Source organism: Ranitomeya imitator, chromosome 10, assembly GCF_032444005.1.
Source record: "Ranitomeya imitator isolate aRanImi1 chromosome 10, aRanImi1.pri, whole genome shotgun sequence".
Classification (NCBI taxonomy): domain Eukaryota; kingdom Metazoa; phylum Chordata; class Amphibia; order Anura; family Dendrobatidae; genus Ranitomeya; species Ranitomeya imitator.
Genome location: NC_091291.1, coordinates 48,308,059 through 48,322,353, shown reverse-complemented (window position 1 = coordinate 48,322,353; position 14,295 = coordinate 48,308,059). Strand labels below are relative to the sequence as shown.

General features: G+C 43.2%; 1 protein-coding gene across 1 annotated transcript in view; it reads right to left on the bottom strand.

Annotated features, from left to right (window-relative positions):
- Positions 1–14,295, bottom strand: part of PRKCG (protein kinase C gamma) — a 741,415-nt gene that overhangs the window by 219,771 nt on the left and 507,349 nt on the right. Inside the window, exon 5 of the mRNA XM_069742550.1 lies at positions 4,992–5,123. Coding sequence (XP_069598651.1) covers positions 4,992–5,123 — 132 coding nt within the window. The remainder of the gene's footprint in view (positions 1–4,991; positions 5,124–14,295) is intronic.

Sequence of the window (14,295 nt, the reverse complement as noted above, 5' to 3'; positions counted from 1 at the left end):
TGGAGGCGGGGTTTTTGGGTGTTTGATTCACCCTTTCCTTACCCGCTGGCTGCATGCTGGCTGCAATATTGGATTGAAGTTCATTCTCTGTCCTCCATAGTACACGCCTGTGCAAGGCAAGATTGCGGAGGACAGAGAATGAACTTCAATCCAATATTGCAGCCAGCATGCAGCCAGCATGCAGCCAGCGGGTAAGGAAAGGGTGAATCAAACACCCAAAAACCCCGCCTCCATGGCTGAAGATTGTTCCCTCCAAATTCAGGTGACAGTGTCCCTTTAAGAAAGAAGTACCATATTTTTAAGCAGGCCACAGGTTTCAAGCAATATAGGAAAGAAAAATGATCTTTGCTGCTGGAAAGTGTCAAATAACACAATGCTTTGGATAAGGTATGAAAACATTTGATATTTAGTGAAAAATTAAGCGTCATCATTGTACTTTGAAGAGATATGTGGCTGATACAGAGAACAGATGAGCACAGATGGGTTCGTGAAGATAAAGGCATAATGAGGAAGGTTTCTGCCAGACAAATTCATTGGATGAAGAGAGCAGCTGCTAAAATACCATTGCAAACCAGAAAACAGGTATTTGAAGCTACTGATGCCTTGGTAGTACCATGAACCTTAAGGTGTAGGATCCTCTAGAGCAGTGTTCCCCAAGTCCGGTCCTCAAGAGCCACCAACAGGTCATGTTTTCAGTATTTCCTTAGTATTGCACAGTTGATAATTGCATCACCTGCACAGGTAATGGAATTATTGGAATACTAAGGAAATCCTGAAAACATGACCTGTTGGTGGCTCTTGAGGGCCGGACTTGGGGAACACTGCTCTAGAGGCTAGCAGTTGTGCATAAACCAGCTATTTGGACACTCCTAAACTTTGCTCACAAGCAAAAATGGTTGCAGTGGGCCCAGACATACATGGAGACCAATTTTGCTGTGCTATGCAACCCTGGATGGTCCAGATGGATAGAGTAGTGGATGATTGGTACATTGCCAACATGTCCGTACAAGGCTGCAACATCAGCAAGGAGGTGACAAAATCATGCATTGAGCCAAAAAGCGAGAAAATGACCTTCGCAAAGTATATAGAGTTTCTGACTGACCACTTTTTTCTATGGTACAAAAAGAAGAACTGTGGCATCCATAACAAAAAGCCCTCTCTTGATCCATCCTCTGTATCGAGCTATCGCCCTATATCACTCCTCCCCTATGCCTCAAAACTACTGGAACAACACGTCCATCTTGAACTGTCCTCCCATCTATCTTCCTGCTCCCTCTTCAACCGCTTACAATCAGGCTTCCGGTCACACCACTCCACTGAAACTGCCCTAACTAAGGTCACCAATGACCTATTAACCGTCAAGAGCAATCGACACTACTCTATCCTCCTCCTCCTGGACCCGTCCTCGGCCTTTGACACAGTGGACCATTCTCTGTTGCTGCGGACCCTCTCGTCCCTTGGCATCACAGACTTGGCCCTATCCTGGATTTCGTCATACCTAACTGACTGGATATTCAGCGTCTCCCACTCACACACCACCTCCTCACCTCGCCCCCTATCTGTCGGAGTCCCACAAGGTTCAGGTCTAGGGCCCCTGCTCTTCTCCATTTACACTTTTGGCCTGGGACAGCTCATAGAATCTCACGGTTTTCAGTATCATCTCTATGCTGACGATACACAGATCTACATCTCTGGACCAGATATCACCACCCTACTAACCAGAATCCCTCAATGTCTATCCGCTATTTTATCCTTCTTCTCCACTAGATTTCTAAAACTTAACATGGACAAAACAGAATTCATTGTCTTTCCCCCATCTCACGCGACCCCCCCCCAACAAACCTATCCATTACAGTAAACGGCTGCCCACACTCCTCAGTCCCACAAGCTCGCTGCCTCAGGGTAATCCTTGACATTGATCTCTCCTTCAAACCACATATCCAAGCATTTTCCACTTCCTGCTGCCTTTAACTCAAAAATATTTCACAAATCCGTTCATTCCTAATCCAAGAATCAGCAAAAACCCTAGTCCATGCCCTCATCATCTCCCGTCTCGACTACTGTAACCTCCTGCTCTGTGACATGCAAAGCCATCCACAACCTGTCTCCTCCATACATCTGTGACCTTGTCTCCCGGTAATTTCCTGCACGCAACCTCGATCCTCACAAGATCTCCTTCTCCTCTTCCCACAATCGTATACAAGATTTCTCTTCACACAGGAATTGGTCCACACAGCGTTCCTTACCTTGGACAAGCACGTGATCCCCAACGTCCCGCTAGGTCCTGTTTCGGCGTCTGCAACGCCACAGGTTCCGAACGTGCACCGAGCACACACCGGCTCTATCTGTGCACCGCCAGCGGGGATATCACCAAAGGGGGATGTGAGTCACCGGCCGGGACTACATTCCTGAAGAAATCTCTTTCTCTGACACTCTATGCTTCTCCCGGACAACTTTTTTGTTACCGTGGAAGATTAACTTAGGATCTTTAACAGGTATTTATTAGGCATTTTTATATATGGTACTCTAAATATGATAGAGGACATGGGGGATATATAAGAATGTGGTAATGCTTATAGAGATTGTTTCTGCTCAGCGCAAAACAAATTTTTAATTTTCTTTTTACATAGTATTTACTTTGGACAACATTGGTGGTTGGTGTCCTGTCTTTTGCAGCGGCAATAACATCTCTATTATACTTTGCGCCAACCTTATTATATTATATATCTTGATTTCCCACATACTCTATTCACAGCATGATGGCCCAATAGTTCCCTATATACAGTAGCATGGCCCATAGCCCCCTACATACAGTAAGATACCTCATAGGCTCCCATACACAGTGTAATATCCCCACATACCCCCATATACTGAGTATGGATACACGTCACTCCGTTTTTACAAAAGGTGCCCAGATAGGATATCACTCTCTATAAAAATAAAATCTGGCACTCTTGTATGTAGAATGTAGTGAGAATGTAAACTGTAGATGCAAAGGATATTATTTAAAAGTCCCAACTTTATTTTGCATTAATGTCACTAAATACTGATATTATTGTTTCTAAAACTTGTACTACATCTTTCCCCACCTTCTTTATCTTTTTGTATACCCATTTCTCATTCTGCGAATGAAATATCTACTACAGTATATAATTGTCTAAGGGTCACTTCGGTCTGTCTGTCTGTCCTGGATATTCATTGGTCGCGGCCTCTGTCTGTCACGGAAATCCAACTCGCTGATTGGTTGCGGCAAAACAGCCATGACCTATCAGCGACGGCCACAGTCTGGTGCCAAAATGGCCGCTCCTTCCTCCCCGCAGTCAGTGCCTGCTCCATTATCCCCTCCAGTCAGCGCTCACACAGGGTTAATGGCAGCGCTAATGGAAAGCGTTATGCCGCGGTGTAACACACTCCATTAATGTTACTATTAACCCTGTGAGACCAAATTTTTACTATTGATGCTGCCTATGCAGCATCAATAGTAAAAAGATCTAATGTTAAAAATAATAAAAAAATAAAAATCATTATATACTCACCTTCCGCCGCCTTTCCCGCTCCTCTCCACGCTCCGGTGATCGCTTCATGCAAGCGGCAGGTTCCAGTGGCAAGGATGGTATGCGAGAAGGACCTGCCATGACGTCACAGTCATGTGACCGCGACGTCATCACAGGTCCTGTGCCCATACCAACCCTGGGACCGGAAGCTGCCGCGTGCACCGCACACAGGGCCAGGACTTCAACGGGCTTTCCGAGGGTGAGTATATGTTTATTTTTTATTTTAAGTCTGTATACTATGTGGCTCTGTGCTGTATACTCTGTTGCTGTGCAATACACTACGTGGCTGTGCAATATACTACGTGGCTGGGCAATATACTATGTGACTGGGCAATATACTACGTGGCTGGGCAATATACTACGTGACTGGGCAATATACTATGTGGCTGGGCAATATACTAAGTGGCTGGACAATATACTATGTGACTGGGCAATATACTACGTGGCTGGGCAATATACTACGTGGCTGGGCAATATACTACGTGGCTGGGCAATATACTACGTGGCTGGGCAATATACTATGTGACTGGGCAATATACTACGTGACTGGGCAATATACTACGTGGCTGGGCAATATACTACGTGGCTGGGCAATATACTACGTGACTGTGCAATATACTACGTGGCTGGGCAATATACTACGTGACTGGGCAATATACTATGTGGCTGGGCAATATACTAAGTGGCTGGGCAATATACTACATGACTGGGCAATATACTACGTAGCTGGGCAATATACTACGTGACTGGGCAATATACTACGTGGCTGTGCAATATACTACATGGCTGGGCAAAATACTACGTGGCTGGGCAATGTACTACGTGGCTGTGCAATATACTACGTGGCTGGGCAATATACTAAGTGGCTGGGCAATATACTACGTAGCTGGGCAATATACTACGTGACTGTGCAATATACTACGTGGCTGGGCAATATACTATGTGGCTGGGCAATATACTATGTGACTGGGCAATATACTACGTAGCTGGGCAATATACTACGTGACTGGGCAATATACTACGTAGCTGGGCAATATACTACGTGGCTGGGCAATATACTACGTGGCTGGGCAATATACTACGTGGCTGGGCAATATACTACGTGGCTGGGCAATATACTACGTGACTGGGCAATATACTACGTGGACATGCATATTCTATAATAACCGATGCATTAGAATCGGGCCACCATCTAGTACAAATATATATATATAATATATAAATATATGCTAGGGTGGCCATCCAGATTAAAGGATTCACTCTCAAGTTATGAGCACTTCATGCCACTCTATAAAAAGAACTAAAAAGTGATACTAAAAGGGCAGCAATAGAACTATTCATAGTAGAAAGAAAAATAAATAAATACAGTAAATAAAAATATATATATATACATATTTAAATGTACATGTAGGCATGGGTGTACAATGTCTCACACACCTGTTACTTGAAACTCTTCATCGTTAATTGATTCCACCCTGATGTGCATCCGGCCACGACGTTCAGTATGGTCGACCCCGCAGAGGCTAGGTACACTCTGAACACAACGCTTGTGTACATTCATCTCGCAGCCTGCAGAAAGACAACATACTGCATTATACTTGCAAACCTTTACCGACGTATAAATATTAAATCAGTATTTCAGTTTCAGCAAAAAGCAACAACTTTTAAATGATGCAATAAAAATGTATATATCTTCGGGATCAATGTTTCACATTTATTTTTGCTATTGTTGTATGGGATCCTTCATTGTTTATTTCCAAGGGATATATATTTGCATTAGTTATATACAGTATACAGAGGCATAACTCATCATAAAGCCCCACTGACATGTCTGATTTTTGTCTATGTGTTCTATCATTTTTTATTGACTTTCATTATTGCTATCCCAGTAGATCAATCAGTAGCGCTAGTATTCCAGTTCTCTTCCTCTTTGAAGAGGATATTTGCATATTTAAATTACCAAAGGAGCATCACATGACTTATAAGTCTCTTTATGCTTGCTTGGCACTCTTCACAAGGAGAAACCTTCCCCCTATCACAGGCCTCTCACTCAGCCAAATAAGGCCTACTGCTTTGCGCTGATGAAGGGCTTGACTTCTTTCCCCCCCCCCCCCCGCACTCCTGATTTATTTTGAGAACCCGTGCTGCCTGTCTTGACCTTTAACCTTCTGACTACACATTCGTTTTGCTATTTGTATCTTGCTTCTGACCGTCCGTTACCTTCTGCAGACCTGGGGATTGTCCTGGATTGGGGCCTGGTGTCAACGGGCAGCCCAGCTTATCCTCACCATCAGAGACTCTAGTAAAGACCCGGTATACAGTTAGTCATGCATCTTCAGGGTAAGCCCAGCGGGTGGGGCAGAGGGTCCACACCCAAAAGTGTTATATTATAAATACAATATTCAGATATAACTAAGGGTACCGTCACACTATACCATTTCGATCGCTACGACGGTACGATTCGTGACGTTCGAGCGATATCGTTACGATATCGCTGTGTCTGACACGAGCAGCGATCAGGGATCCTGCTGAGAATCGTACGTCGTAGCAGATCGTTTAGAACTTTCTTTCATCGCTGGATCTCCCGCTGTCATCGCTAGATCGGTGTGTGTGACACCGATCTAGCGATGCGTTCGCTTGTAACCAGGGTAAACATCGGGTTACTAAGCGCAGGGCCGCGCTTAGTAACCCGATGTTTACCCTGGTTACAAGCGTAAAACTAAAAAAAAACAAACAGCACATACTTACATTCTGGTGTCCGTCAGGTCCCTTGCCGTCTGCTTCCCGCACTGTGACTGCCGGCCGTAAAGTGAAAGCAGAGCACAGCGGCTGTGCTTTCACTTTCACTTTACGGCCGGCAGTCAGTGAGTGCGGGAAGCAGACGGCAAGGGACCTGACGGACACCAGAATGTAAGTATGTGCTGTTTGTTTTTTTTTAGTTTTAAGCTTGTAACCAGGGTAAACATCGGGTTACTAAGCGCGGTCCTGCGCTTAGTAACCCGATGTTTACCCTGGTTACCCGGGGACCTTGGCATCGTTGGTCGCTGGAGAGCTGTCTGTGTGACAGCTCCCCAGCGACCACACTACGATTTACCTACGATCACGGCCAGGTCGTATCGCTGGTCGTGATCGTAGGTAAATCGTATAGTGTGACGGTACCCTTAGGGGGGCAAAAGACCTAAAGTTAAATCTTCTTTTCATGTGACTTTTTGGAATAAGTTGTTGTGTAGTTTTGATCATTATCTGTCTTACATCCTGCATTTTTCACATATTCTCCAATTTTGGCCCAATCTACAGTCATGGCCAAAAGTATTGACACCTCTGCAATTCTGTCAGATAATACTCAGTTTCTTCCTGAAAATGATTGCAAACACAAATTCTTTGGTATTATTATCTTCATTTAATTTTCTTAAATGAAAAAAACACAAAAAGAATTGTCCTAAAGCCAAATTGGATACAATTTCACACCAAACATAAAAAAGAGGGTGGACAAAAGTATTGGCACTGTTTGAAAAATCATGTGATGCTTCTCTAATTTGTGTAATTAACAGCACCTGTAACTTACCTGTGCCACCAAACAGGTGTTGGCAATAACTAAATCACACTTGCAGCCAGTTGACATGGATTAAAGTTGACTCAACCTCTTTCCTGTGTCCTTGTGTGTACCACATTGAGCATGGAGAAAAGAAAGAAGGCCAAAGAACTGTCTGAGGACTTGAGAAACCAAATTGTGAGGAAGCATGAGCAATCTCAAGGCTACAAGTCCATCTCCAAAGACCTGAATGTTCCTGTGTCTACCATGCACAGTGTCATCAAGAAGTTTAAAGCCCATGGCACTGTGGCTAACCTCCCTAGATGTGGACAGAAAAGAAAAATTGACAAGAGATTTCAACGCAAGATTGTGCGGATGTTGGATAAAGAACCTCGACTAACATCTAAACAAGTTCAAGCTGCCCTGCAGTCCAAGGGTACAACAGTGTCAACCCATACTATCCGTCGGCATCTGAATGAAAAGGGACTGTATGGTAGGAGACCCAGGAAGACCCCACTTCTTACCCCGAGGCATAAAAAAAGCCAGGCTGGAGTTTGCCAAAACTTACCTGAAAAAGCCTAAAACGTTTTGGAAGAATGTTCTCTGGTCAGATGAGACAAAAGTAGAGCTTTTTGGGCAAAGGCATCAACATAGAGTTTACAGGAGAAAAAAAGAGGCATTCAAAGAAAAGAACACAGTCCCTACAGTCAAACATGGCGGAGGTTCCCTGATGCTTTGGGGCTGCTTTGCTGCCTCTGGCACTGGACTGCTTGACCGTGTGCATGGCATTATGAAGTCTGAAGACTACCAACAAATTTTGCAGTATAATGTAGGGCCCAGTGTGAGAAAGCTGGGTCTCCCTCAGAGGTCATGGGTCTTCCAGCAGGACAATGACCCAAAACACACTTCAAAAAGCACTAGAAAATGGTTTGAGAGAAAGCACTGGAGACTTCTAAGGTGGCCAGCAATGAGTCCAGACCTGAATCCCATAGAACACTTGTGGAGAGATCTAAAAATGGCAGTTTGGAGAAGGCACCCTTCAAATATCATTTGAACTCATTGATGGTTACCGGAAGCAGTTGGTCGCAGTTATTTTGGCTAAAGGTTGTGCAACCAAGTATTAGGCTGAGGGTGCCAATACTTTTGTCTGGCCCATTTTTGGAGTTTTGTGTGAAATGATCAATGTTTTGCTTTTTGCTTCATTCTCTTTTGTGTTTTTTCATTTAAGACAAATTAAATGAAGATAATAATACCAAATAATTTGTGTTTGCATTCATTTTCAGGAAGAAACTGACAGAATTGCAGGGGTGTCAATACTTTTGGCCATGACTGTATACGTTTCAGTTTTCTCTAAGCTACTGGATGATGACTAGCTGCTATGCTGTCTCCTATACGCAGTACACACAGACATGAGTGATTCCTGGTCTCCTGTCTCTATGTTACAAAAGTTTAGATGCTGCAGCATGGAGGACATTATAAAGCAGTACTATGCAGAGAAGCTGTGAATCCAGCTCTGGAGTGAGATAGAACTACAAGGAGCACTATGGGTATATGTGTGCCTGTGCCTCTGCCTTGTCTCCCACTGCATTTCTCTTTTCTCCCTTTCCCATCTCCATAGAATTTAATAGGAAGACATAATCTGATCCCTCAGTGTAATGGCAGTCCATCCTGTTTCGACCTATGCACATTTTATCAGATTTTCACAGTTAATGTTGAGGCGAGAAGAGGGTGAGGTGGCTCATAAGTGAAGAAAGAAGCGTACTGCTCTGATAAGACATACATTGTATTGCAACAAGGTATCTTACGATCATGCAAAGTATATATAGCAGCATTAGCTGATCAAATGATTGAAAGTTTAAGTCCCCTAAGGGGACAAAAAATAAAGTAAAAAGCAAGAAATAAAGTTTACATTTAAAAAAAAAATCAAATCACCCATATTTTCCTCATTAAAAATAATACAATGATGGTAAGATGTATGTGTTTTTTGATAAATATAATCAGGGTATCATATTATAAGATATTGAGAGTCTTGGTATTGCAATAAAAAATTCTTCAGAAAAGGGAAACCCCCAAAACATGCAGGAACCCATATAATTTATTTGTATGTATGTTTTATTGTTTTTTGTTTTAAAGTGAAGTACAAAATTAAATGCTATGCCCATATGTCTACCATAAGAGCACATTCTAAAGTTTCAGGATAAAAGGCACAAAGCAAGGGTAGGAAAGGATCTTAAAGCAAAGAGCCTGTATGTGCAAAAGGAGTTTGTGGAGTGATCATAATGAAATCCACGTGTTGGCCATGAAAGAGTCAGTTGTCAATTGTGCACACATAATGCAGCTAATAGTATCAATGTATCATTCGTAAAAGTCCGATCTATCAAAATCTAAAGTAAATCCATCTGAACGGTAAACAGCTTAACGAGAACAAAATTCAAAACGCCAGAATTGCATTTTTTTGGGACCATCGCAGCATTACAATAAAATCCAGTAAGAAGAAATAAAAATATTTTGCATCTGCCCCAAGATCTTATCAGTGAAAACTTCAGCTCAAGACGCAAAAAAAACAAGCCCTCAACCAGCCCCAGATCCTGAAAAATGAAACCACTAAGGTTCTCGGAAAATGGCGACAACTCATACTCATAATGATCTAGTGAACTTTTTAAATAAAAAAAATTCAAAAACCAATTGTGAAATTGCACTTTTTTTTGCAATTTTAAATACATTATGTGGTAAAATTATTGATGTCGTAATTATTCAAAAATAGAACTTGTCGTGCAAAATACAACCCCTCATATGGATTTGTGGACAGAAAAATAAAAGTTATGGCTCTAAGAAGAAGGGGGAGGAGCAAAAAATGAAAAAAATCCCAGGGGTGAAGCAGTTAATATCCTTGTAATATCCAGATAATTTCCGCATGACCCCTTCTCGACTACTCAACCTGACTTACATTGCACAGAATGATCGACAGCTGGAATACCTCTCAATAATTATTAACGAGACCAATTTCTATGGCAGCGGAATGTGCAAGAGATGAAGGAATGCCAACACTTACTGCAAGAACTCACGCCCATAGAATGGTGAGCTAAAAGAGAGGGGGAGTGTAAGGAGGAAAACTGGGCCGTGGGTACCTGTACTGCGCCAGGTTCGGAACTGTCGAGGCTGCGTCCCAGGGAAAGAATAATGAACCAGACTGACCGGGTTACCCGGAAGCACGGGGCGTGGCGAGCCTGTAGCGCCACGGCAACAGTCAGTTTGGGCACGAAGCAGCAGCACGCAGCAGGGTGAGCAGCGTGCTCCATCCCCCAAGCACTGGCGCTGCGTCAAGCCATATTTGTCGGCTCCCATCATCACAAGCGGAGCAGTAAGACTCAGCAACCGTGAGTACCGCGCACGTGCAGAGGAGAGAAAACCAAGCTCCGGACATATGCTTGCAACCTTCTCTGCCAGTTGCCGTACGCCAGGCCACATTTGACTCTGGAAGTGCCGCTGCCTTGTTGGATTTGGCTGCACAAGTTTATGGACTAAGGACTCAGTGGAAGGTACCGGAGACCGACCGCTGCCGCCAGGAGATGGATCATCGTTTAAAGGACCCCGTTTGTGGACATCTTCCTGGCCATTGCCGGTGCTACAACCCCTGCGGGATCTTCTGCGGTGGAGGAGCATAAAGGATAACTGGACTATTGCTACTTTGCATTTGTTGCTCATTTAATTTCCTCTTTTAACCATTTATCTCCCTGCGAGGAGTTAACTACTCTGTTCGATTAAACTGTTAAACTTCTTAACCCTTGCTCTCCCTCATGTCCGTCACTGCATCCGTGCAACCTGCTTACATGTGTGCTATGTGTATATATACAGTTAGGGCCAGAAATATTTGGACAGTGACACAATTTTCGCGAGTTGGGCTCTGCATGCCACCACATTGGATTTGAAATGAAACCTCTACAACAGAATTCAAGTGCAGATTGTAACGTTTAATTTGAAGGGTTGAACAAAAATATCTGATAGAAAATGTAGGAATTGTACACATCTCTTTACAAACACTCCACATTTTAGGAGGTCAAAAGTAATTGGACAAATAAACATAACCCAAACAAAATATTTTTATTTTCAATATTTTGTTGCAAATCCTTTGGAGGCAATCACTGCCTTAAGTCTGGAACCCATGGACATCACCAAACGCTGGGTTTCCTCCTTCTTAATGCTTTGCCAGGCCTTTACAGCCGCAGCCTTCAGGTCTTGCTTGTTTGTGGGTCTTTGCGTCTTAAGTCTGGATTTGAGCAAGTGAAATGCATGCTCAATTGGGTTTAGATCTGGAGATTGACTTGGCCATTGCAGAATGTTCCACTTTTTGGCACTCATGAACTCCTGGGTAGCTTTGGCTGTATGCTTGGGGTCATTGTCCATCTGTACTATGAAGCGCCGTCCAATCAACTTTGCAGCATTTGGCTGAATCTGGGCTGAAAGTATATCCCGGTACACTTCAGAATTCATCCGGCTACTCTTGTCTGCTCTTATGTCATCAATAAACACAAGTGACCCAGTGCCATTGAAAGCCATGCATGCCCATGCCATCACGTTGCCTCCACCATGTTTTACAGAGGTTGTGGTGTGCCTTGGATCATGTGCCGTTCCCTTTCTTCTCCAAACTTTTTTCTTCCCATCATTCTGGTACAGGTTGATCTTTGTCTCATCTGTCCATAGAATACTTTTCCAGAACTGAGCTGGCTTCTTGAGGTGTTTTTCTGCAAATTTAACTCTGGCCTGTCTATTTTTGGTATTGATGAATGGTTTGCATCTAGATGTGAACCCTTTGTATTTACTGTCATGGAGTCTTCTCTTTACTGTTGACTTAGAGACAGATACACCTACTTCACTGAGAGTGTTCTGGACTTCAGTTGATGTTGTGAACGGGTTCTTCTTCACCAAATTAAGTATGCGGCGATCATCCACCACTGTTGTCATCCGTGGACGCCCAGGCCTTTTTGAGTTCCCAAGCTCACCAGTCAATTCCTTTTTTCTCAGAATGTACCCAACTGTTGATTTTGCTACTCCAAGCATGTCTGCTATCTCTCTGATGGATTTTTTCTTTTTTTTCAGCCTCAGGATGTTCTGCTTCACCTCAATTGAGAGTTCCTTTGACCGCATGTTGTCTGCTCACAGCAACAGCTTCCAAATGCAAAACCACACACCTGGAATCCACCCCTGACCTTTTAACTACTTCATTGATTACAGGTTAACGAGGGAGACGCCTTCAGAGTTAATTGCAGCCCTTAGAGTCCATTGTCCAATTACTTTTGGTCCCTTGAAAAAGAGGACGCTATGCATTACAGAGCTATGATTCCTAAACCATTTCTCCGATTTGGATGTGGAAACTATCATATTGCAGCTGGGAGTGTGCACTTTCAGCCCATATTATATATATAATTGTATTTCTGAACATGTTTTTGTAAACCGCTAAAATAACAAAACTTGTGTCACTGTCCAAATATTTCTGGCCCTAACTGTATGTGTGTGTATGCTCTGTATATACATGTGTGTGTGCTATGTGCTTGTGTGTGCTTGGCGTATATATGTGTGTGTGCTATGTGCGTATACATACAGTATGTGTGTGTATGTAGTATCCGCATTTATAAACAGTGCAGAAGAGATTTTATAGGTGTAAACATGTCAGCAATCGCCCAAAGAACCAGCAAAAGGCTGCTCATTCATCAGATCATTGTTCTCAGCAGCATGTCGCTTCATGTAAACTGTAGAAGTGATGCTGATAACATGATACTGTTTGGGGACAGATTTGCCTTGTGGGAGGAGCTAGATATTGCAGAGGGAACAGCTGGGACTTGTAGTTCCACTGGCAGCAGATTTTAAAGTCACGCTTGCTGAAGTAGGTCACTGGACCCCTAAACATTTCCCTCGTGTCCACAACAGTTGTCAGGAGTGGGAGGTGGCACTTATGGAGATGGTATACTGTAAGACCCGCAGGGGCGCACTTGTAGAGGTGGTGTCTGGGTGCCGGTGTTGTAGCGCCTGTGATGTTCCTGCAATCTTATGCAGCCTGACACATGTGAGAGTTGGTTAACGAAACACTTTACTGAAGCAGAAAACATGGTACAGTCTCTCATTTATAGGTAAGGCGCCGGTAGTTCATATCATAGGTTACACTGCATATTGTGGGTACGAAGGAAGGTTCTCCTTATAAAATAAGAAAGTATAGAGCCTCTCAGGGCAGCTGGAGCACATATTTTTCCTCTAGTAGAGTTAATATTCTGCAAAGTCCAGGAAATGCTACACTGATAGATGAACCTTCACGGGTGGGCTCCCGTGGTGACACACTAGTAGTGTGTAAGTTCTCATGGTTTGGGCCATACCGTTCCCTATTGAAGGGAGTAGGTCGGACAAAGTTTGGGTTGTGGAAGACACGCGGAACTGATTCTTGCTAAAAACACATAGGAAAAATCAGTATGCAGGAAAACACTTGTTGAACTTCAACTTTCCTAAATGTTTGAAGCTTCACTCTTTTGTGGAAGCGACTGTGTGGAGAATGATGTCCCCTCAGTGTGAACTGGAAGGATTCAGGGAGCAGTGCTGCTTCCTTCCTCTGCCTTGACTAGACAGGACTAGACTGGCTAGTAGCAGCTCACAGGAAGTGTGTGCTCTGAGCTAGGAGGCTCCTTCCAGCCCTTTCTATGGTAGCTTGTTGTGAGGACATTAATCATCTAACTTTCATATGTATACATTGACTAGTAGATGGCAGCAAAGCACAATGCACATTTATAAATCATTAATGTATGCACAATGCAGTGTATTACATCTCCTAACTCCCAGAGCCCAAAGTAGTAGTAGTTCAAATTCCATATTCAGAGAGGAAGAGGAAAAGAACTCTAGTGTCTCATATTGGAAGTAGCAAACCTAAAAGTCAATATTGACCTTTTAACAAGCCTTGCCAATTGATTTAGGATAAAAGCCAAACCAGAATCTCAATTTGCAGACACCTGTTTCAGGGTACTGCCCCTCATCAATGTGAGATGGAACAAATCTACCGCGTCCGCCACACAACAACTGTTTCATTCAGTAGCAGTAGAACGGGTACAGGTGCTTCTCACAAAATTAGAATATCATCAAAAAAATCATTTATTTCAGTTCTTCTATAAAAAAAGGTGAAACTTGTATATTATATAGAGTCATTACAAACAGGGTGATGTATTTCAAGTG